At 38.7% G+C, this 26,243-nt stretch overlaps 1 protein-coding gene across 5 annotated transcripts in view; it reads right to left on the bottom strand.

The window, feature by feature from the left end:
* Positions 1 to 26,243, bottom strand: part of RIC8B (RIC8 guanine nucleotide exchange factor B) — a 103,779-nt gene that overhangs the window by 1,526 nt on the left and 76,010 nt on the right. Inside the window, exons 8-12 of one of the 5 annotated variants that reach the window (XR_006205077.1) lie at positions 21,292 to 21,436; positions 14,101 to 14,220; positions 10,818 to 10,901; positions 6,550 to 6,688; positions 5,724 to 5,900 (exon numbers count right to left, since the gene is read on the bottom strand). Coding sequence is in view for 2 of the 5 variants with exons in the window: in XM_042947611.1 (XP_042803545.1) it covers positions 14,101 to 14,220; positions 21,292 to 21,436 (265 nt within the window). In the remaining 3 variants the exon portion in view is untranslated. The remainder of the gene's footprint in view (positions 1 to 5,723; positions 5,901 to 6,549; positions 6,689 to 10,817; positions 10,902 to 14,100; positions 14,221 to 21,291; positions 21,437 to 26,243) is intronic. The other 4 variants (XR_006205078.1, XR_006205079.1, XM_042947611.1 and 1 more) reach the window with 4 other exon arrangements.

The raw sequence follows: 26,243 nt of genomic DNA, 5'->3' as shown, positions 1-26,243 counted from the left end.
AAGGGGCATGGAAAGAAAAAGAGGGAGATCAAAGACTTCATTCACACAGGCCAAACCTACTAAGCCAATTAAAAGTATGAAAAGTCAAGGTCTAAATGGGCTCAGGACAAGGAGCAGGTCTCTTCTGTTTTTAATAATTAACTTTTTTTTTTTTTTCCTTTTGTGGATTCGTTGTTTTAGTGAAGTTGAAGCTGCCAAAATTTCACGGGTCCCAGTGGGCCAGGCATACGATCAAGTGGCTGACTTGATATGTATGGATTTCATTCAGTGGAATAAATCGGTCAGATTTGATTCTGCCTCTCCAATCTACAGCAATACATAAGTATTTCTCAATCCAATCCAAGTCAGCTGGCCTTCCCCACCCTTCTCCCTTCTCCCTCCTCCCTCCTCCCTCCCTCTTATTTTCTTCTCTCTCTCTTTCCTCCTTTTTTTTTTTTTTTTTAAACACCATTGCTTTTGTTTGTGGCAGTTTAATTATGGGATTGACAGCCATTTTAATCTCTTCAAAGCTCCCCAACTGCCTCTTTTCAGCTAATCCAATTATATCTACTCCACGAGTTACAGCCTCATCTAAAGATGATTAATTATTGATTAAGTCAATCAAAAAGCATTAGGAAAGATTTATTTAATCTCTTCATAGGCTCTTATTTATTACATGGAGATTATGGCAAATGTACCTGTTGAGTTGCTAACTCTAGCCCTCCTCCTGCCCCCAAAATGTCAGACTTTACAAGTAGCCTTGAAGAGGCACATGAGCTGCTTCAAATTTATTTCTCAAGGAAATGGGCATCACCCCCTGAAAACATATATATAACCAAGAACCCACATGGCAGCAGCTTAATGTTGGTGGGATCTGGAGTAAAGGGAAACAGTAAACCTGCTTTCCCTCTGCCTCCTTGCTGTTGGCCCTTAGGCCGGCACAGAGAAGGGTTCCCGCCTGGGGAGGGTCAGCCACACAGCAGCGTGAGGTGTTGGAGGTGCAGTGAAACTCCCGGAGGGGGGAGAACAGCCCAGTGGTCCCTGGATACGCCAACAGGAGCCTGAGCAAGCAGCTCTGGCTAGTACCACAGACTACTTCTGAGAGTCTGAAAATCCACTTGAGTAATGGGGATGGCTGCCCGGCTACGTTGAGGCTCCTGAGTTAAAAGGGAGGAAATGCAGTTCCTGGTTCAAGAAATGGGGTCAGAATCATAGAACTTAAAGTTGAAGGGGCCTCAGAGATCATTTAGTCCAACACCCTTGTTTGCTAAATGAGACTGAGTGACTTACCCAAGGTCACACACCTAGGGCCAAGTTGGACCTGGGACCTAGGGCTCCTGTGCTCTTTGCAGGGCACCACATCTGGATTAACTGCTCTAACTGCATTACAGGAGCACACTGAGTTCAGCTGCTCAATGTCCGTTCAATACCTACATGCCAGGAGCTAGGTCATACACCAGGCAGGGAAAGGAAGACTGGGCACAACTGTCCTTGAGGAGTGGGTGAAACATGTATGAAAAATAACTTAGAACGTAATGGGGTAAATGCTGTCAGAGGATCACGAACAAAGAACTGGCAGCTCCTGAGATGAAGCGTAGACCACACTGCCCGGGAAAGGGAGGGACGGCAGTACAAATCAGGTACAGGTATCCAATGCTGGGCAAAGAAGTCACAGGGCCTTAGAGGCAAAGGAGACGGTGTACAGGGCTCGGTAGAGTCCCGTCTACTTGTGTGTTTTGTGTACCTTTTTGGATTGTGTCAATTTCTTCTCTATGTGCTCTCATGAAGCTGCAGAAGGGCCCAGTGTTTGGAAAGTGGTGAGGTTTGATGAAGAGGTGGCCGGAGGTAAGGCTGCAAGGGCAGTCTGGGGTCTAGTGGTTAAGTGTCTTCAATGCCAAGAGGCTCAGGTTTGTCTTTAAGGGATGTCACCTCTGTTTTATAGGGCAGTGTCTCTGGCAGCAGTGTGAAAGGCACACTGGACCAGGGGAACCTGGTGGCAGAGAGACCAGTCATTAGGATGTCACTGTCCAGTGTATGTGACAGGACACTGGACTCGGGCTGTGACCCACTGGAAGGGCTGAAGGCTGGTGAAGAAAGACTAGGAAGTGGAGTATCCCTGTGGCTTCCAGCTCAGATGACCGAGAGGATGGGGATACAATCCACTGGAGCAAGAACACCACAGATGAAGTAGATTTTGGTGGGGAGATGCTGACCTCTTCTAGGACATGAAGAGCTTGAGGCCCCTGCGTGACAACCAGGTAGAAATGTTTACTGGAAAGCTAGAAAAACAACCTGTTTCCGTGAAAACTTCTCTCTGGCACTAATATACACCACACACATATCTACATTTTTACAACATAGCTCCCTAGTTCTAAGTGATTGTGCTAAAGGATTTTGTGATATTGGACACTATTTACTAATGACGTAAAAGGACAAGGGGACAGCCTGCTGGGAATAAAACACTGAGAGATAAAGTTCAAAGGTCTAAAGGGGCTTGTGGAAGAGGGTACAGTAAGGGGTAGGGAGTGAAGGGCTGGGGTAGGCGGAAGCAGGACCCTGGATGGGCCTAGAGGAATTCTGGAGAGATCGCAATGGGACGCTGGGTGGATACACCCCCGCCCCCAAACCACTACCAACACGACTCCACTTCTGTGACAGCAGGATGATGCTGGGCTAGCTACCAGCTTGTCCAAACCTAGGAGGAATATTTTCATCTCTTTCATCCCTATTCCAATTTTACGATGGAAGTAATAAAGAACAATCCAAATGTCTCATGGCCAAATTATAGGAACTTGTCTGTGGGATAAAGGGCCTCATATTTTAATTCTCACTTATGAACTACTCTTCTCAAGCATTTATTTTTTGGGTCCTTTGTATCACCCCTCCAATAACATGAAAACTCCTCTGAGGGTTCCGTTTGATGCTTGGACTTCTAGACACCTCTGTAGGAGAGGTGTCTGTGATTAACTGGCCACACAGTCATGCATTTGTGCAAATGAATTAAGGCAGCAATGTGATACAGTGTGAAAAAACAAAAACATCTGGGGTCTGGAAGTCTGTTTGAAGGCCTGGCTCTTCCACTTACCAGTTGTGTGATCTTGGGTAAGTCTGAGTCTCAGTTTCCCCATCTGTGAAATGGGGATAATGATAATACTAGTTCTACCTCCTTGCCAGCAATGATGTAAGAAGTAACCGTAACAGAACTAGTAGGGGGAGCAATAACAAGGGTGTAGATCAAAGAGTTCTGTGAGCTGCAAAGATGTCCTACATATTGGTTGTTATGACTGTGGTAGAGTGAAAGGTACATACAGGTTTTGACGGTGGACAGACCTAGGTTCTAATCCTGAGTCCACCAGTCACTAGCAATAAGACCTTGAACTCTCTTCAATTTCCTTATCTGTAGAACTGGGATAGAAATACCCACCTCACTGAGTTGTTCTGAAGGCAAAAGGTCACTGTATGTATAAACTGTAGTGTGATGGCTTGGAATGTGGTTGGAACTGCAAGTTGATTTTCCTGTCTTTCTGTGCTTATTGGAGACTTCCCCAAGCTTGTTAGGGGGCTCTGGGAATAAGTGGGGGCTGAATATGCAGAAGCAAATAAAAGACATGGTCCCTGTCCTCAAGAAGCTTTTAGTCAGTTCAGAAGATAAAACACACACACATTAAACAATATTAAAAGAATTACAGAACAGCAGATCAACAAGCTTGAGATGATTAACAGGCAGAGCCCTGCTTTCCCTAGCTTGACAGTTCATCAATTCCCCCCCTATTGTAACTGAAATGTGTTTAAAGGAAATTTCTTGTCCTACCTGGGAGTGAAAGGAGAGAGGATCTCTCACAGATATGGGACTTTTTTTTCTGCTGGACTCCAGGCTTACTTATCAAACTCCCATCTCAACGTTTCTGATCTTCTCTGTCCTACAACTAACAGCCCACAAATACCCAAATGAAATCTTTGATATAGAGACTCACTCCTAAAAGGTCTGATGAATGATCTGGTTATATACTAGACTGCTTCATTTTGTAAGATGTTATATCTAGATCAGCAAGATGTGGATGGAGAATGGGAAGCATTAATGAATGCCACAGAAATGTTGTTCCACCATCAACTGGGCTATGTATGTGTGGGAAGGACACAGAAGGAGATGGGGCCTGATCACAGGCGCCTCGCAGGAGATGGACTCAGGGCCAGGCTGTGATGGCAGCGATGGACATAGATTGATGGGGATAAAGCCATCCTAGGAGCAGAAGAATTAGTCAAGCAAAGGCACAGAAGCAAGAGTTAGTTGTGTGCAGAGATTGGCAAGCAGGCTGGTTTGGCTGAGGTAAAGGAAAAAGAAAGCTCAAAACAGATATGGGATACAAAGGAGGATCTGAATGGAGACTGGAATCCTAGGTTGACAAGTCTGGATGATGGTACAAAGGTATTTTTGTCTTCGATGTCAAGGGCCCTACATCTAAGAATATTAAAAAAAAATAATTCTCGTTACAAAGTTTGAGAGCTATGAAACGGTATTGCCCTGACATTTAAAAGGAAAATGTTCTATGCTCTAATTATTCAATTTTCATATCCCTATGTGTCTAGCACAGTGCCTTGCCAACAGCAGGTCCTCAGTAAGTGTTTATGCACTAAATTTAGTTGTAATTGATATTATCTTGCACTTTCACAGAAAGAAAAGGTATAGTGTCTTATGGGACTCCTAATAAAAGAATCATGATCAAGAGAAAAGCTAGATCTCTGCACAGAAGACTCATTTTCATCATCATTTACAGAGTTAGGAAAGGCATTAGAATTCTACAGGAAATTCTGCAAAATGCTTTCCAGGGATTTCTTGTTTTCTGCTAGACGGTGAGCAACTTGAGGGCAGAGTCCATGTCTTATCTAGCTGCGATTTGTAGTATCTAGTATAGGCTGGGGGCACACAGTAAGTGCTCAGTAAATGCTTATTAAAAGGGTATAATTCATGGGTCATGGCATAAATGAAGAACAGTAGAGAACCATTTATTAAGAATCCTTCTCATTATTTTAACTATTTTTATTATTTTCTTGCATCAATGTCACTAGACATTCTGACCGTGCAAAAGTCAGGCCCCCTTTGTATCGTACAGCCTGGAAACTGAACTACTGATTGGTGTAGACGCAGCTTCTTATATATGGGGCAGTGAGAGGTCTAGATTCTAGTCTCAGATATTCCTCTAACTTGCTGGGTGTCCTTGGGCAAGTCATTTCCTTCTCTGGGCTTGAGTCTCCCCATCTATAAAATGAAGGGGTTGGACAAGATGATCCCCAAGATTCTATTCTAAGAGTCTCAATATTAGGCTACTAAATAATCTTGATCTATTTAAAAAGCTGCAAGGTTTTTAAGACACTAAAACTCAATGCTGTTAAACCTTTGTTTCTAATCAAGATATTCTAAGCCTAAGAGTCAAACACGGCATCCTACCTATAATTGACCTACATCAAGAACAGAAATCCTTCCTGCGAAACCACTGGCAGATGATTAGAATGATTACAAAAGTAAATCACAGCAATGGCAAATGTTAACAAGGGAGGATCTAAATTCAGTCATGGCCCTCAATAAACAGGCCATGAAGAGTTACTGGCACTAAATATGAAGGTCACATCTAAAAGGAATGGCTAGGTGTCAGATATATGTACATTATGGTTAAATGGAGATACTGTATATTGAAATGTGCATCAGGATTAAGATATTCACATAGCAACAACTCCTTCATACTTACCTTCAATGCTATACACAGGCCTTAACATAAGTTAAGACTGCCCTCGTTATCATCAAAAAGTACAGTGATGTCTACTGGATAAAGAGCCCATTCTAGGCACTGTGACAGTATCATGGCGGGCTTCTCATCTGATCAGGCATCTGGCCAGGGAAGAGATAAGCCTCCAAGAATGTTCAACTGGAACGAAACATCATTTAGAAATTTGATCTTACTAAACGATAAGGAACCATAATCTATAAGGGCTTGGCCAGGCACAAGGACATAGATAAAGCAGGTCCAAGAAAAGAAACCCTACTTTGCCCCAGCCTAACCCTTGGAACTGCTAATGGAAACCAAAAAATACTTTCTTAAAGATTTAGGGGTGGGAGATTATGGGATTTATACCATATTTAAAAATTTCTGGTCTGTTTTTTTTTCCCCCAGATATATTTTAACATTTTCCTGAGCCACCATTTCCCTGTAAGGATGGTCCTCTGGGATGCCTGGGTTTCTGTAACTTCTCAGAACCTTAGACAAGGTTCTACTTTTTAGGGCTTCTGGTTCCTATGTAAGACTTTCTCCCAGAAATGACAGTGCAAAATTGGGGCTCAGACACTAACATACCCAATCGCACATTATAGAATAGGCCAGATGTATATGTGTATAAAACACCTTACTTGACCTGGAAGCAAGAGAATACTCTTGCCCACAGCACATGTTTTTGTGCAATACAAACAAAGCATTCAATTCAAGTGTACTTGTTGAAAAACAGGACATAATTAAGCAGTTGGTAAAATGCATTCTTGTTTCCCACTTGCAGATCTCCCAAGAGTCCCTTCGAATTTACCTATACGAGTTTCAGCTTCCCGCTTGCCACTTAGCTTGATAACGACTCAAAAATCATTCCCTTGTTTTCAAGGGCTCTTCTTTCTTGTCTGCTCTGTGTACTACAGGGCAGTATTGACACATGGAATTAATGACAGGGTCTGTAATGAAACAACAGTCATGCAAACACCAGTCTGCTCTTTTGATAAAACAGCATGTTAGAGACCTATTCACCTCCCTCTAATTGAGTACTGCATAATAGTTCCGATCCTTTTATGTCATATATTTTGTTCTATGATTAGAAAAGAAGAAAAGGGGGAAACCTGTGAGGCACTGCTTCCTTCAATCGCCCTCTGATTAATTCCCTGTTTCTAATGAGGGTGGCTGCTATTTAGGCAGGTTCTGTTACATACTCGTTTTGTTGACTTCTGTACAATGTATAACAAAACCCAAGACGGGATAATTGGGAACCATTTCTTTGGCACAGGGATTCCTGCTCTTAATGTAAGGTTTGCTTGGAAAAAAAGAACGCTGACTTTTTAAATTAGCCATTTCATATTTAATTCCTTTTCACATTTGAAAGGGTGAGAAACTGGTAAATACATAAAACATTTTTAATGAACACAGAGCTTTTCAAGAGATGCCTGCTAGTGTGGAGCCTGTGCTAGCTGGGAGAAAGCAGCTCTGTGATCTGTGCTCTAATCCCAAGTCTGAGAGTGCATCTTATTTCAAGATTTCAGCATCACTGCAATGGTCCATACTCCACCAAAGTTCAACGGACTGCCTAGTAACTTGTTGATATGCTTACAAGTGTTTATAACCGCTTTTTCTCATAGGAATAATATTATAACCTTGGCCATTGCTTAACATGTTCAGTTACATACTGGGAAAAAATGTCCTTTGGGCTTGGACCCTGATCCTTCATCTTTCATGGTCTTTCATCTAATGACTTCCTAGTCCTGACTGGGTACACCGATTTTTCACTAAGCTGCTACCCCAGGATTTTTGGAGGGGTATGGTGGCTTTTCCACAGCAAACTCAAAGTCTTCAGGCTGTATCTTTTAAAACAATTCTGGGATCTTCCCTGAGACCTCACCATTGTGCTTTGGGACTGGGTACAATTAGGAAGGTGAATATGTAGCATAAAAAATATCATTTCCATGACAAATGGACACAGCATATCATCTATTTTGGATTTCTTTCTGTTTGTAAAGGTAATTGGGAGTTGCCTAAACAGTCCCATTGGGAAGCCTTTCAAAAGTTAGATTTTCTTAATGTGGTTGCATTAAATATAAGAATTTGTTAGAATACCTATAATCATTCTCTTTTTAAAATAAAAAAACTTCTATTAACAAAGAGTCATAGCAGTTTCACTGGTTTCCTTCTTATAAAGGTGTGTGTGTGTGTTTGATATAAACTATTTACTTTAGCACCTCACTTGATCTTCGAGAAGATCTCAACTACAGAATGAAAGAGCAGGAATGTGGGTCTTCCAAATCTTAATTCTCAGGTAAATATGCTTACAATCTTTGCACTTTGCATTTTTTTAAAATTTAGGACATCTTATTTAAAACCAGATGGACACATTTTTGAGAGCTGTTGGTCATTTTTCAAAATGACATAAGATCTGGAGTGTTAAGACTGAGAATCGAGTCCTGGCTATGTCATCAACCAGATGCCTGATCTTGGGTCAGTCTCCTAATCATTGGTTCTGTTTGTTCTTCAGTCAAACACTACTTGCCCTAATAATTCACAGGGATGCTTTAATGATCAGTGGAGATAATATAAATGGAAACACTCTTTAAACTTTAAAGACTATATAAATATTAGTCTTTTACTATTCTCATTTCTGTTAGAAAATCATGCAAAGCTTCTAAAAATTTGTTACCTACCTCACATTAAACAGCATGGTTAAAAAAATATGGAGAAAGGTTAGGGACAGTGCTAAAGAATCAAATTCAGTTTTATCCTTAAGTGAAGGCATTCTTATTTCTTGGTAATTTCTCCACAGGAGTTTTCTATCCTGTTGTCCAAATTAGTAAAATAAATAAGAGGTCAGCGTGCCAACTGACACTGTTGAATATAGCAGCAGAAATTGAAATTCTTACATGCTGTCCCCAATCAGAAAGACTTAAAAGTTGAAGGAGGGTAGCTAACAGCACAAACAGCCAGGGGACATTATTCTTATTTGAGGTTTCTCTATTAGAAGCCATTTCAGCTAGTGCTTAAACTAAGAGCTCAAAGTAATCATTCCTTCTACAGAGCTTAAAGGACAGTGACTACCAACAGGCAATACAAAGGGAGCATGACCTCCTACTCAGAGGTGTCTAGCCAGTGAAGGCCCTCTATAACCTAAAGATACACAATACTAACTTTCTCAAATTAATCCTCCCTTGCCACTTTAAGGGCATATTAACTTAACTGGATCCAAGTTCCCTTAATTGAACTTCCAGGCAACCTTACAGTGTATTTTAATGATATCAGAATAGTGTTGCCATATGTGAATATAACATAAGCCATATATGGAATCTTAAAATATTCTAGTAACCACACTGAAAAAGATAAGTAAAACTGACTTTGACTTTAATATATTTTGTTAACCCAGTATATAAAAAATATTTCAACATAAAATCCATATTAAACAATTGAGATATTTTACATTTCTCTTTTTATACTGAGTTTTTGAAAGTCTGAGTATTTAACCCTTATAGGACATCCCAATTCAGATTAACCACACTTCAAGCTCTCAGTAGTATATGGCTGGTGGTTACCGTATTGGACAGCACAGATCTAAAAGATTTTCCGATATAAACAATTACAATCTTTACACTTTTGAACCTACAGTAGATCTCAAAACACTTTAAAAACTGCAACATGTTTCTGAACCATACCTGAAAAGCACATCCTTGACTAACTTATCATAAAGGTGGATGTGATCACAGGTTTTTTTTTTTATGTGAGTAGAGTAACTTATTCATAAGGAATAAAGTTACGTATTGCTTTTCAGTCATTGATTGCTCGTCCCAGCTTTAGTAAGTCTAAAGAGAATCCCATATTTGGAACCTGCATTAATTAAGAAAGCCATGTCTCAAATACTACACAATGGCTGTAACAAATATATATATGATATGGAATAGATAAGAAATGGGAAAATTATTTAAATGTAAATTTTAGATTTGGATAAAATATATAAGCAAAAAAGCAATCAATGTACATTGTTAAATGTTGTTAAATGTGACCGGGTAAGGGTGGGGTAGAAGACTAATCAGTGCCTGATTCCAATTAAGAAACTAAAGGGGATTAGAAAATCAAAACAAAACTGAAACTTGAAATATTATTTCCTTTGGTTCGTTTACGCTTAAGCCAATCCTCTCTCCCTTCTTCTGGAGGAGGCGTCATTATTACACACGAGCTGTGTGCTGTAGCTAAGGTGGACGCAATTGTATTAGCCACAGTGGACTTGCGTATACACACACAGTCCCCATTCTAATCCCCCACTTAAGTTGTGGGGGCTTATTTTTTTTTTCCAATTCAAAGAAGGAAAGAGCAGGTGGAGAGGAAGGCAAATTTCATTCCCTTTTTCAGCTCTGCTCTCACATTATAGAAAGCTTCATTTGACATTTTTAATCTCCTGCCTCAGGCCTTAATGCTTATGTTTGTTTGCTACATATTACAATGATTATTTTAAAGAAATTATGTACCCCAAGATTCAAATTAGTCATTATATCTGGCCAAGAAATGGAACTGACAAAGGTAAAGTTTAAAGTCTTAAACCATATAGGGTATTTTATAGAGCCAAAAGCTGCCCAACAGATTTGGGGATCAGCTGTGTTCATTATTTCCTCATCACACACTAGGGAAACCACAGGGTACAAGGCACTGTACTAGCTAGACATGATGGGATTTACAGGGTTCAGATTATTTTCAAACTCTTAAGACCTCCAGGTCCACTGCCAATCCCCTTACCTACATCTGTCACAAATACAATCCACACACACACACACACACACACACACACACACACACACACAAAATCACTAGGAATATTACTAAGTCAGCTGGTATTCAACGGGAAGAAAGTGTTGGAACACGAATCTCTCCAGTGTCCTTGGAAATGTAGCTGTGATAAAGCTGCCAAGGTGGTGAGCTCCTTGTGGCAGTCACTATGTCCAGCATGGAGGCAAAATGGAAATGTGACTTTAATTTTTGAATCGGTGGTTTTACAGTTTTGGTAGTAGATGACATCTACACCCTACACCAGGCTCAGTAACAGTACTTGGCATGACCAACCTTAATCATCACTTTGGTAAGTGCTTTGGCACGGGCCACTGTTGCTAACCACCATCCTGGTGCGGGTCCTTCACATCTGCTCTCCTATGGACGGAAAAAAGGAAGTGTCTAGTGTCCATTCCTTGGCCACGTCACCTCCAACCCTATCCTTTACTCACATGCCTTTTACTTCAGGCCCAGGAGAAAATGATTCATTTTTGAGAAGGAAAGTTAATTAGACAAAGCTACAGTACACTCTTAGCACAATGAAGACTTGGTGGGATGCAGAACATCCTCAGAGTGACGGTTGAGGGAACTGACCAGCAGCGCAATGCTGAAGAGGATGATTAGGAAGTGTTCGGGCAAACACCAACTCTAACAGACAGACACAGTAGCACAGTGGACAGAGCAAAGGTCTTGAGTTCTGGAAAACGAAGTTCCTAATCTCACTTTGTTATGAAGCTACAAAGAGAAGGTATGTGAAAGTGTTTTGTAAACTGTTAAAGGAAATGTATCATCCTGTCATTAGCTTAGATATATTCAGGGGTAATTTCTTTGAGCCTCACTTCCTCCCCAATTATAAATCTGATAATAGATTTCTGATAATTAAATAATGATAAAACACCCTGGGTCTTTTGGAAGAAAGATGTAGTATGTGAATACCAAAGGTTTATCTTATTGACAAGAGTAAATGTCCCTCTACCTGGAATGAATGGTCATTTCTCCACTTATCTATTAAATAAATACCTTTTAAATCTCAAGAATCAGCAAAAATGCTAGATGTTCCCTGTGAAATAGTCCCTGATTCATCCAAACAGAATGAACTGCTCCTTTTCCTGGGTATTTACAGTTCAATATAGACCTTATTTTGTCATTATTTCCATCTACCTTGTATTTTAGAATATCATAGCCATTTCCTTCACTAGAATGTGCGTTTTCCAGAGTCTGTCATGTTCTCTGAATCTCCCTCATCTTCCTAGCACAGTGCCTTGCACAGAGTAGCTGCTTAATAAATGTTCCCTGAATTGTACTGAACTTAGTCTACTTTGGCTTTATGCCATCTCTTCTACCTCAAAAAAACCAAAACCCCAAAATCAACAGTGAAAAGAGAGCAGAAACTTAAGACAAACATGTAAGATGCATAAAGAATGGCTTCATTCTTTGCATTCCTGCTTAGGAATGCCCACTGCTGATCTCCATACAATTTTCTCACTGATCATTAGTAAGAGCAAATGTTAGGAAGCACACACACAAAGGCAGACAATGTAAAAAACCCACCACACGTCATGCAAAAAGTCTGTGGTTTAGAACTGTTTTTAAAGTTGCCTTTAACTTCAATTTTAATGGCAGAATCGGTACCATCAAAACCAACACAAGACATATTTGCTTTGCTTTATACATGCAAAAAGGAGTATCACCTTCAGATTGAGTTGGGTATCTGCTGGGTGATTCTGGGTGAGTATGCATCTTCTTTGAGGCATAGTTTAAATCAAGTGGAAGAAGCTTGGCAATTTCAGACTTGACATAGCTTCAGGCTATTTATTTGTTGGCAGCTTCTAGAAATGTGGATTCCCCTGGGATTAAAAGGAGAAGGACCTAGCACCGTTTTCTGTCCCTTGCATAGGGATGCCTTATGGAATGGTCTTATCTCTTTCAGTAAGTCAAATACCTGGATTATACTGGAGTATTTTAGGCAGTCCTTTCCCCATCTCCCACTTTCCTAGCTTGGAGTTTACTCATCTAGGGTATATAGGCCAGTTGAACAGCATCTGTGTTATATTTTAAGAATTCATATTCAGCAAAATTTATGAAATTTGTTTATTGCTCTAACACACGGATATGCTCCACATAGGTCCTTATTAACATTTTCCTCTCCAGCTTCTACTAGATGGACTCTGTTAGTTCTCATCCTAACTTCTGTACTTAAACCACAGTTTCATTAGCTACGTTCGATCCTTTTGGAAGTAGCCAAGCACAAATCTTATGTTTCTGATTTCATTCACACCTTGTTATTCTGTTTCCTATAGGTTTGCCTATAAGTGTCTTCTCTTTGATTATAATTCTTTCAGTAAAGGAACATGTCAATTCTATATAAAGGTATGGAGAATGTCATTTGCAAACAAAGGTCATTTGAAGATTGTGTGCATAGTTAGTTAGCTGTAGATTCTACCCTCTTTAGGAAAGGATGAAAACTTAAAAGGACTATCTGGAAGTTACTAAGTTCTAGTCCTATTAGCTTTGCAGATGATGAAGCTATTTTTATATAGCTTCTACCACATCACCAGCATCATTTGCAAAAAGCTCAGACTCTGCAGTGTCTACCCATACTTGTCACACTCCCTGTCTGAAGTCCGTCAGCCTCCTGCTATGCTTTTAGCCTCTACTTGTTTCTCTGTTACACCTTTTCCTACAGTGGCTGGCTTTCCGGCTTTCCCATTCCAGTTGCTACTTCTCCTGACTGAGGGATACTAGCCTTTACATAGTTGCTGTGAAAACGAAAATGATCAGAAGAAATACACCTTTAAGTGGTAGCTGCCACCAACACACAGAAGCACTCATTCAAGATGGCTTAAAGGAGACAGTGACTCAATGTATGACTAGAAAATAGAGCAATTCAGGCAAGTGTGAAAGGAATTAATATTTTCTAATAACTCCTCCAAGATGACTAGTTGCTGATTAGTACATATTTGACTTAATTATTTTCAAAACTGGCTATTTTTGGAAGGGAAGGTGGTATGAAGCAAGAAGGGAAGGGGAGATTGTCTTTAGAATCCCTAATTAATACAAGCACTTGCTTTCAGAAAACCCTTAATTTGAGCTATTCCTTTTCACTTTTTCCTGTTGGGTGCATGGCATTTTAGAATTCTTGGTTTCAGGAGCAACCCAAAAAGACAGAAATTGCCAGCTTGCACATCAAAAATGGAAAAAAAAAAAAAAAAAAGCATAATGATTTGGAACAAGAACCAAAACAGACTAAAACAAAAATACAAGAAGCAGCAAAATCATTGAACCTAACTCACAGCATCTTTTTGAAGACAGGGAGGTTAGTTGGTTAAATACCACAGTGATCTAGTAGTTCCTACCCTAGCTTTGAGAGTTTAAATGTTTAGAATGCACATCCAGAAGCGGCACACGTAGAAAAACCATGGTAGCCGAGAGAGGTCTGAACTACTACTGCCCGGGCCACCCTGTTCCAATTCACATGGATTTCCAGAGTTGCTGTTCCATGGTAACTCTCAGTAAGAGAGACAAAGAAATAGAACATTTTTAGAAACCAAGCAGAAAATGGATGGGAATACAATACCTGGAGAGTTTATCAAGCATGTTGACAAGTTTCATGGCTTCATATTCTTTTTGTTCTTCTGTCATTTCATCTATGGGGTTTGGCATTGGTTCCTCTAAATGACCAGTGATAAGATTAATGCTACAAAAAGAAAAAGAAGTTATGCTGTATGTTTTAAAATTATGCTCTTTCTATACTCTCTGGTCCAAGTTGTAAGTTATAATAAGAAAGAGTATAATAGCCAAAAATGGGCAATAATAGCAATTTTATAGTATGGAACTGCTATAGGAATTAAAAAAAAATTACTTTTTCTACTAATTTGCTTTGGGAAATGGGTGAGAGTTTTACTCTTTTAAAAAAACAATAGCTAACTTGCCAACTTTGTTTTTTTTAACGCCTGGCTGCTTTTTAAAAATATGAAATTTGATTGGTGCCGTTAGGATAAATATCCTTGGATGCATAGTTTATTAATTTAAAGAAAAAATGATTTCTGAGTAGGAGAATCCATTTTGTGATACAGCATAAAACAAATATATGTCAAAAAAACTGGAAAAATGATGACAGAGAGGCTGAAATCTGAAAATGAAAGCATGCCGATTTATAATCTCAGGAAATTAGTCCATTAGTGAGACCACAGAAGGCAATGAGTGTTTAAATAATAAAAGATAAAGCAGAAGAACAATTGAAATTAGATTTGATCTGACCTGGATTAAAAAAAGAAATCTAGCCTACCAAGAGACAGGTATACCATCTGGCTTTCTGGAAATAATTTAACAAAGTACTTAAAATGAATATGTTCCATAAAGTTTGTACAAAGTTGTAATACCACACAAGCTATCCTCTTAACTGAAAGCCACACTATTTTTTTTTTTTTTTTTTTTTTTGAGATGAAAGAAAATTCTTTCAATGGCTGCTAAATATCTATAACCTAAACATGTTTCTGGAAAAGCAGACAAGAGGTTATGGCATTTTGTTTGAGCCAAGTATATAGATAGTTTGCAGGGATATTTCATTTGATCATTAAAAACATAGCAAACTGTTAATTGTTTTCTAGGGTCTATAAACACAAATACTTTCAGTGGCCAGGCCTTCAGGATAAGCAAATGAGTGAACTGGTCAAGTATAAATAATGTGGAGTGTTGGGGACTGGGGTAAACTTGAGAACAGTACCTGTCTAAAGGTGGCAGGAGGTAGAATCCTATGGGCCAAAACGAAGACTGTGATCAACTGGGTCCTCTGGGGGCTAGCTTGCAAGCTGTGCTTTAGACTTTGACTTGGGCAGTTTAACTTTCTTTACCAATCAGGGATTTCTCATTTGGAGTAGTAAAAGGGCTAGTCACTAGGTACTACTATTCATTACTAAAAGATCTCCTCTTTTTCTACATTCCTTGGAGGCTACATGATATTCAGATTCTTGTGGAAGGACTCAGTGCTCAGCATTCTCAACAAACATATCTAAAACCTCTGTTTTGTCATTCTTGCATAAGACCGAAGGCTGTAGCCATGATTAAAAAACTTTTTTTCATTCAAAGCGGTGGACAGACCACCAACCTCCCCCTGCCTTTTTTTAAACAAATGAAATCTACACGGAAAGCCCACATATAAAACAGACAAGTGGAACCTCTCTGGCAGAAGAGGGGATGGGTGACCAAGCAGAGTGGAGGCCTAAAGCCCCTTCTGTTGGTCTGTACTTACTTGCTTCCTTTTAAGGTAGCCCCTGAGGCACTTTTAGGAACTCGAAGGAAACAGCCTGAAAACTCATAGGCTTGTCAGTGATTCTTAGCTTTGGCTGCGCATTAGAATCACTCGGTAAACTTTAAAGAAAAGGCTTAGGCCTCACCTGAGACCAACTAAATCTATATATTTTATTTTCCTGGTGGTTCTGATACACAATGAGGTTAAAGAACCACAGGGCTAGAGCGCCTACTTCAGACACTCATTGTGTGCTACTATTCCCTCCCTTTTTTTTTTTTATTCTGCCAGGTGCTATAATAGGAGAGAAAAAGGCCTCTAGTTAGTGGCCATTAAGAAAAACACTGAATGCGGTCATCATAGTTCCCAAAAGTCAAGAACAAGGGGAGCCCAGACAAGGCTTCTAAGAACTATAGCATTTTAAAGATGCATCCAGATGCATACTAAAAATGTAATTCTACCATCCATCAATTATTTCCCTGGGCATATAGCAACAGCACATGTTTTCACAGTTCCTTTTCTGCCACCTGCTAAATTAGAAAAACAACTAGTCTTATAAATAAATTAGTAAAGGTACTTATTAGAGGTGTATACCACTTCCCAAGCAGACAAAGGAAATCAGGCCTTAGAAAAAAGTACAAGGAAAGGTAGATGTACTAACTATGTGGAATATGTTCGATTTGTCTCTTGAAAGAAGGCTCTTCTCCTCAAGTTCAATGGAGGGGTGAATAAGAAATGACAACCACAGACTGTTTTGGAATATAATGACATTAGGATAAGCCATCACGTGCCTCAGGGGAAAATGTGTCAAGAGGATACACTGGTAAGCTCTGTGGTATCCACACTATAAGGCCAGAACATGAATTCCTGAATCAGGGTACATTTGATTCTTTTCTTGGTTCTTTTAAGGTTTTAGTACAAGTGATGTCCGCTTTTAATAAGCTGACCTCAAGCCCTTTGCTGCTAAAATGATTTAATAGCTTGCTCTGAAATTAGCTACTAACGTCACAAAATCTTTGCTCACTGAGTATAAAAGCAGTAGCCAGAGATTCACTTACAGAGTAAGGATTTATCATCTTTTACTCATGTAATACCCCACCCCCAATATGTAGAAGAATGTACCCGGTGCCACAGCAAACACAAGTTGGGGCACTGAACTGTGCCACTGTTTTACGGGAAAAATGCCAATGTGCTGGGGACACTGCCGCCCCTCCTGCTCCCCACATCAAACCAGCCTCCTGTGGTTTCCTTACCAAGAGAGGAAAACAGTCACCATAACAACAATGATGTGAGATTTCATAAAGTGGATTATTTTCAGTTGAACAATCACTACAACCTCAAATAGTATAGTCTAAGACTTAACTTTCTAGGTTTTAGGATCTTAACACTGAAATTCTGAGGGTAGTTTTCTCTTGTTCTAAGACTGAATCTTAAGATGCTTTAAGTACACTAATTGTGGTAGATATTGTATTGGGTAATTTTATGGTACGATGTTGTCCCACCTTGCCTTCGTTCCCCTTCCCCATCTTCCCAGCCCTCCAATTCTATGATTGTATATGTCTTTCAGTTAGGTGACAAGAATTATTTAAATACCTATATAAAGCATCATCGAGCATTTCGTATTATATAAGGCTACTATCTATGAACTGACTGCAGTTATGGGCCTCGAGATGAAGGGATTAAGACATAAAAAGGTATGAGCAAATGAATATATACATAAAAGCTGAAATATATTTCAAAACTTTTGCTTTTCGAGTTGTTGCTACATTTGGTCAACATCAACAGTACTAGGTCACTTTATAAAAAAGAGCCATTAAAATTTCCATGAGCTATATGAAAATTAACTTCAATCTCCTAAGAAGTGTAGATTAAATTTCACTCAAAGCATTCTGGTTAAAGAAGGGGCTATAAAGGCAAATTCCTACAGGGGCTAGGCAGGTAAGGTAAATGACAAGGATATATTGTTAAACCAGAGGAGCTCATGCCTGGTATGGTGGGCACCACAGACCCTCCACTCCATCAGCCAGTTGCCACGTGAAAATGCAGGCTTAATGTTATTAGAACTTATTAAAAAAAAGTTCAAAATCCAAATTTCCATCTGAAATATCTGAATTCTAAATGTCGGCAAAATATTATGTAAAACAGAAAATGAAAACACAAAACTAAACCAATGAATGCAACATCAGGTAAGCCAAGCAGAACTTACTTGTGGGCTGAATCTAGTCTATGAGTGGACAATTTGCAACCTCCAGGAAAGGGATAAGGGTTAATAGGGAAAGGCTTTTGTGAGCTCAGAGCAGGAAAGAAGAGGTTAAGTGCAAATAAGGCTAGAAATATCTTTCCAGGAAAAACTCCCCAGAGTACCTGCCCCCGCAAAACAATAGTCTTCTGTATAGTCTCAATATATGGTGACAATTACAATGGGACTTAAAGCAACAAAACAAAATCTTGACAAAGAATAAAAGTCTCTTGTCTCATTCTGAAGAAATTACACAGCTGCTGCCACAGCTACTGCTGAGAGAAATATAGTCAAGAAGGAAACACCCCTGAGTTGCTTAGTACAATGATTTTAAGCTTCTGGGTGTGATTATGAACTAGTGTAGGGTATTAAGAGTATAAGGAGTTATCCTAGAGTTCTGCCCACTTTGGTCACCCCCTCCTTTTGCCCTCCATCTAGCAGCCCTTTAAAGATACTTCTTTGGACCCCTAGGCTCCTATATACCCATCTTGAAGGCCACTGGTCTAAAGTGAGCCAAATGTCATCAGGTACACATCTTTCAATTGATGTCTGGAATGATGTACAAACCACATTAGTCACTTATACCACCTGTATGGTCAAGGGGCCTCCATGCTCTGAGGCATAAAAGAAACAGGTAGGTATATAAGTTAGAATTTGGAAATTTTTCTCTTTGATTCAGGACCAAAGTTTATCTGAAAACTTTTAACAAACATGGCTAGACTTACAACACAGTGTGTGTGGCATGTAACTTGATTCTCTGACTATATTTCTGCTAATTGCAGAAAGCCATTTCCAGTCCATTAAATACACTTATTTTGACACAAAAAAGACTGTTGTGAAATTAACTGTCTCCTATAGCCTAAATGTAAGCTCCACACAATTATTGGTTTCAGATTCCACTAAAGGATTACAGGTTACCTTGGTGCATCAATCAGAATCCACTTACATTTTTGACAACGGGACTAGGCCAAGTGGATAAAGGGTAATTTCTCTGCTTCTGCCCAAACTAGCAACTGTTGTGAATAAATGCATCATAAGAAAAGCATACTGTGATCTTGGTGAAGGGTAATCAGATGGTAGCAGGGAAAGCAATCCTTTCAGGTGCAGACTTCATAAGCCTGACTAGATTGGTAAAAAGTTTTCATGATTTTTGGGGAAAAAGTTCTTTCAGTTCTGTAGATCACTCCCCAGAGCACAAGGAGTTGTCTTGCTTGCAAAGTATTTTGTTCACCACCGCTTCCACAAGGACCATTTGAATAAATATTTTAAATTAACTAACAAACATCCCACTATAGTGTTTTATCTGAAAGAGGGAAGATGTAAGAAAAAAACAGATGCAAATCTATCTGAAGGGGAAAGATGTAATGCTTGCTAGAAATATATACTTGTAATGACCAATGTTTAAGAAACACAACAAGATTTCACAATGGTGACTATTCTGACCACACTAACACACCATTCCTATGAACCCTACAGGCCAGGTCCAAAGGCTGAAGAAGATTCTAACTAAGTATGCAGGCCTAAGTATGGACTCTTCCAAGCCAAAACAGTAACAATACCAAACATCATGGTCTTTGATTTAAACAAAAGGTGCTCTCCTGAAATCTAACATCACTTTCACAATCTAACACATTTCTATTTCCCATGCTATTAGACCCAGTGTTCTTGTGTTTCTTCCAATTTCTTGTTAGAGTAGTGTTCTGGTGCTTGTGAGATATGTGATCATTACTATAATAGAGTCATTCACCAAACAAAATCAACAATACACATTGATATAATGACATCATTCATCCATGAGTATTCCAAGAGTTTCTATCTTAGTTGACTTGTCTGCATAACTTGGGACACAATGAATGCCTAATGTAATTTCTACCTTTGTTTAAAAATATGAGACTTAAGTGGTATATTTAATGTCTCAAATGAAGAGAGAGAAAAAAACTGATATGGAAGTATAGTTTATGGAATGGAAAAATCAAGAGCTAGCTAGCAAGACTAATTTAGAATGATGACTTCTGTGATTAGGAAAAGATTAAAGTAGAATTCCTCTATCTAAGCTTCAGTTACTTGATAGAGATGCCCAATTTATAGCATCTAAATGGTAGCAGTCTTAAGAATGTATTGGTTAGAGTCACTGCTAGTTTTATTTTCCCTGAAGCCTTTTCTTTCTAGGATATACTCTACAAGATCCTGCTGCTGAGACTGAAAGCACTAGAAATATTAAAAGTAATAATGCTTCCTACTCAGGCCTGATTTGCCAAGGAATATAGGCCATATATGTCTTGTCTGATTAGGAAATGATCTTTGCCGTTACCTTCTGATAACCTGCTACTTTCATGTTAACAGGGCACAGTCTATCCTCTAAAAAAAAAAAAAAGCCTAATTTTGCAGGTAATGATTTTCTATCCTTTATCAACTACCACATGATCCCCATTACACTCTAGAAACCATCAGTAGGAAACCTACCATGTCAACATCATCGATAATGCCAAAAGGGATGGATATACCCTTTTAATATTCATTAATGGAAACCAGAAAATTGAGCTCAAGTAAGTCCTAATAAGTGGAACTAAGAAATTTACCTGGGATGGGGTTAAATGGGGGAAAAAAAGGATGCGGAGGAAACAGAAGGAAGTAGAGGTGGTTTGTTTTGGGATAAGAGAATTAGTGTCTTTGATTTCTAAGCACTGATTCAGGAAAGACATGATAGTCTCTGGTTTGCCTATTCAAAGCAATAATACATCTGTTAAAAGATGATTAAATGTTTGATAAAACTTTACTGTGGAGCTATACTTCCTTCCTTTTGTTAGTAATGTACCATTTTATTGATTCATAATGGCTTTTTTGCAAGAGGGAAGATCAGAATTTATGAAACCTATGTTTAGATTTCTGAGAAAGACTGAACCATCAAATAACCAGCTTAAATCCTTGGTCTTGGTTGTACCTTATACAATCTCAACCTACAGAAAGGAAAGCAAAAAGTAGCCAATAATACTTTTTAAGTATATGATGGTAAATGTCTAAAAATGCCATCTCTCCAAATTCTTAGGAGAGGACAATGAGCATGCAGCAGAACATTTCTTGCAATATTATCTTTCCTTAATCATTTGAAGTCACTCTCTAAGCTACTAGCTATGAAATTGTCCCTAAAAACACTATTAAATGGAAAGCTTCCAAATCCACAAAAGAAAGGAAACACTTGGAAAATGAAAGACAAAGGAAGTGAAAGGTAAATAACCAAATCAAAGGCACAGGCATAGGTGAAAAGAAACTTGATACTATACTTTGGTTTTGCATTTTTGTATTCTTCAGTGTCTGTGTCCTCGTCCTCTGAGTACCAATTATCTCCTCTTCCTCCAGCCAAGAGGCCCCTGGCCGCCAACAGTCCTGCAGCATTCCCATAGCCAGTGTATTTCAGCAGGCTATCCACTGCAAAAACAGAACAGGTTTTTAGACAGGAATCCTTGGGTCTTGGGTGCTCACTGTCATTACTGACTATTTACCAGTACAAGGAAGTCGGAGATCTATATGGCAGTAAATCTTAAAATTGAGAGATTTTCAAAGTGTGTTAGTGGTTATACTAAACTACCCATAAATTCTCTTGCATGCTCTGAGGACCAAAAGTCTTTTTTCAGGTATCAGAAATTCAAGTGGAGCTGTTTGGAGTATACTTTGTGGCAGGAGTGGGGCCTCTGTGACCACAGGGCCATTGGCAAGAGTGGTGTTTTAATTTTCTGGTCACAAATCTTACATCTTTTTTTTTTTTTTATCCGGTTTTGGAGAAACGATGACTAGAAACTGGAGTTAATGAAACCCAGATTGGAATTTTACCAATTCAGTCATTATCTAAAATCTTTCTTATACCCTTTATAGGAATTGTCGGCAATAACGAAACTTAGGGATATTTGCAAATAGGATAGGCTAAGTTACTGCTTTTTCAAAAAAGTCAGCAATAATACATAAGCACATGAGACCCACCAAGAAGGTAGGCCCAGGAGTTAGACTGGCTGGATTTTAGTAATGGCTCTACCACTTACTAGTTGGTTGACTTGGGTAAGTTATTTTACAGCTCTGTATCCCACTTCTTCTAATCTCAAGAATTGGAATAATATCTACTTCAGGTTAATACATGCAAAGTGCTTAGAAAAGTATCTGGCACAAAGTAAATGCTCTTTCTTTTTCCCTGGGAATATTAGGTAAAATGAGAATTTTAGACTTATCTTAGTCAACAACAGCAGCAACAGCTCAGTGAACCATCTGATGCAGGGCAGTATTACCCTGTTATCAGTGCAAGGTGATATCTCTAAGACAAGCAGACACATAAAACTTTTGCAGGGGAACCCTGAACTGTAGGATTTTTTTTTTTTCTTGGAAACTAAGCAATCATTAGCAGCTTTATTGAAGAGTACTTTCCTTTCATCAGGTATAGTTTCAAGGTGAGCACCAAAATATTCAATCTATCAGTCTAAAAATAAAAATTTTATTTAAGGCTCTCAATAAAATGTCATTCTAAAGACAACTGTAGGAAACAAACCAAACACTATCTTATTCATGTATAAGGCTTTAGTGAAACCTACATCTGAAATACTATTATAATTCAGACCACTTACTCAAAAAAGACAAAATAAAGCTGAGAAGATTCAGAGGGCAATTAAAATGACTTTGGGACCTGAAAGGGGCAGTGGATAGGCAAAAAGGTGGGTAAGGAAAGGGGACATATATGATCAGAGATGAAATCATTAAAGGCATGGATAGGATGAATAATCCAGGGTAGAGTTGTTCATTAACTTTTCAAATACTTGAACTAGAGGGTACCTTTCTTGACACTGAAAATAGGCAGTCTGGGGACAAATAAAAGGAAGTCCTACATTCAAAGGATATAGCAAACTGGTGAAATTTGTGTGAAAGGAGACATGGATTAATAATATAAGTAGATTAAAGTTTGCATGATTCTCTTTCAACCATTTTCTACCTTAAAACCTATTGGTAACTATTGTCTCCTTGGTAATAATTCTCAATGGGTGCTAGGTAGAATCATATTGGAGTTCAGTGAGGGATCACGGTGGTTTAATTTGAAAGCCCTTGGAATAAATCTGAATATGCTCCCTTTGCTGACAGGGCCTCTGCAAGACTGGAATGGTTTGGATAAATTAATGAATTCTTAATGGACTTTTAGGGATGTATACAGGTGTTCTTAATATTCACAGAGGTCAGACATTAATGACAGGGTCAGACACAAAGTCAGAGAGGCGAAGAATCATATATCTGAATCCACATGGCACTGATACTCTCATTGTGTTTTTGATAAGCCTTACTTTTTAACCAATAAAGGTGTTTGGTAGTTCCAGAAAAAATACTGACTGAAATTGTGGAAGTCTAAATTGAGAAATGAATATAATTAAAAAAATAACAATAAAAAAGACATAAAATGTAGGTAACCACCTACAATGGCTAAACATTAAAATAGTTTAAGAATGCAGAGTTTATGAAAAGCCAAAATAGGTTAAAAAGTAACCTGAACACTAAATAATCTGCTATCGTAAGCAGAAAATCTTCCTGGAAGTTAGTTAATAGTAAGAAATCCCTAGCACTTTTATGAAAATAATGCTTACTATTCATTCACTGGAACAAACATGTATCAACTCTGTGACAGTTTGGGTTACAAAGGCTATTTAAAGACTTGCTTTGCCTTTAAAACAGATAAGGCTATAGCCAATAGTTTCAGAATCAAATGAACTTTTGTTAATAGGATAAAATATTTAAAAAATAGGGGTTGGGGAAGGGAGATGACAAATGGACTACAAAATTTTCACAGTGAGAAATATTTTCTTTGTGAAGTTCTGACTGACATCATTTCATGGAATGTTTTATAACTACTTTTTAGCTATTTTCAAATAACACTGTAAAATATCCTATTCAATACTGGGAAAGTAGTAAAAAGAAAACAGACTGAACTTGGATGTTAAAGTGAGCTGTGGAGCACCTGGGTGGCTCAGTTGGTTAAGCAACTGGTTCTTGACTTTGGCTCAGGTCAATCTGATTTCACAGTTCAGTTCATGAGTTCGAGCCCTGCATTGGACTCTCTGCTATCAGAGCAGAGCCAGCTTCACGTCCTATGTCTCCCTCTCTCTCTGTCCCTTCCCTGCTTGCACTCTGGCTCTCAAAAATAAACATTTTAAAAAATAAAGTGAGCTGCTAAGGCAAAGAAAAGGTTTTCTGGGTGGGCCTTAAATAAAAAAAAAAAAAAAAGAAAGAAACAACATAAAAATTTATTTAGGGGTACCTGGGTGGCTTTGTCGGTTGAGGGTCTGACTCTTGATTTCAGCTCAGGTCATGATCTCATGGTTCATAAATTTAATCCCTGAGTTGGGCTCTGTGCTGACAGTGTGGAGCCTGCTTGGGATTCTCTCTCTGCCTCTCTCTCTGCCCCTGCCCCACTCGTACCTTGTCTGTCTGTCTCTCTCTCTCTCAAAATAAACAAACAAACGGTGCACCTGGGTGGCTCAGTCGGTTGAGCGTCTGACTTCGGCTTAGGTCATGATCTCGCAGTTCGTGAGTTCAAGCCCTGCGTTGGGCTCTGTGCTGACAGCTCAGAGCCTGAAGCCTTCTTTGGATTCTGTGTCTCCCTCTCTCTACCCCTTCTCTGCTCATGCTTTGTCTCTCAAAGATCAATAAATGTTAAAAAAAAAAAAATTAAAAAAAAAATAAACATTAAAAAAAATACTTGTTTTTTTTTGTCCTAGTAATCAACCATGCAGTTAGGTAAAACTGCTGCAGAAATGGGACAAATCAACAGTCAGAAAGTTGCAAAAAATATTTCACCACTATTTTATCAAGATGCTAGAGGTACTATGAACAGAGGAAAGCAACCACAGTAGCATACTGCAGTCAGAACTGCACTGGTGGTAATGGTATTGCAGCTTATGCAAACGTGGGTTTTATCACACTCTGTCATGAAAACAAAAAGGTTTTGCTCTTCACCAAGGAGAAAGAATGGCAGAGCCAGATTCTACCTAGAGACCAATCCCCTTTCTCTGTTATATAGAGAAGGTTTTATAATCCTTTTCCTTCCAAATTCTGCAACTTTTAGAAATCTTATACTAATAGCTTCCTCTAACTAGTCTCCCTATTTTCAATCTCATGTCCCTCTAATTCCTTGTTCCATACAGCTGCCTCATAGATCTGTGTAAAGCAAAAATTTGTTATCACCTTCCTGTATAAAACCTCTAAGATCTGCTTCATTTTCTGGCCCCTGCCTTCTTTTCCCAAACTCATCTCCTATTATTCCTGCACATCATGGATTCTTCACATCTTGAACTAGTCTCTTTCCTATACATACCAAGGCTGTTTCCCATTTCTCTGCAAAGACTTTCTCTGACCATCTCCACATAACCAATCATTCCCTTTTTCAGGCTGCCACAGTACCGGGCACATTCCTCTCTTATAGTATACTGAAATTATTCCTTTACATGAAGAAATCCATAAGATTGTATATTCACTACACTACATTCAGATAGCAGAAATGTTTGCTCTTTTATTATTATCTCTAAGGTACTTTGTTAAAACTGGAGATCCAAAAATGAAGACAACATGATCTCTGACCTAAAGAAACTCAATGGCTAGAATGCAATTTCAACAAATTAAGAGTTAGAATATAGGAGATGTCAAAAGTACTAAAAATGGGTGTAAGTAAAAATGGTACAAGGAAGACAATGATTAACTCTGCCTCCATGATCAGACAAGTCTTCACAGAGATGATACTTAAGCTGATCTTCAAGGATAAATAAAGCTTGCCATGCAAATGAAGACATTGCATGTAAAAGGAACAGCATTTGCCAAGTCATGGAGATAATGCCAAGAAATGGTACAGTATGATCAGGCGAGAACAAAAAATATAGCATGAGTAAGCAAAAAGTATAAAGTAGTAGTAAATTTATAATTAGTAGTAAATTTAGAACTTAGAAGCACAAAAGGCAGGCCATGGAGGCATCTAAGAAAATTTGGATTTTACCAGGTGACAGGGAGTCACTGAAAGTTTTACAAGGTGGTAGTGATGAGATTATATTTGTATTTTAGAAGAATCTTTTTGCTAACTACATGGAAGACAGACTGAAGAAAACCTGACCAGAAAGGAGGGATATGACTTATTAATAGTTTATATTAAGAGATACACTGAATTGGGAATCCCCAGCAAATTGGCTGAAGCAGAAGCCAAGTAGAGGATAAGATCACTCAG

This window comes from Panthera leo, chromosome B4, assembly GCF_018350215.1.
Source record: "Panthera leo isolate Ple1 chromosome B4, P.leo_Ple1_pat1.1, whole genome shotgun sequence".
Classification (NCBI taxonomy): Eukaryota; Metazoa; Chordata; class Mammalia; order Carnivora; family Felidae; genus Panthera; species Panthera leo.
The sequence above is the reverse complement of the archived record's forward strand: the minus strand, read 5'-3'. Positions and strand labels throughout refer to the sequence as shown.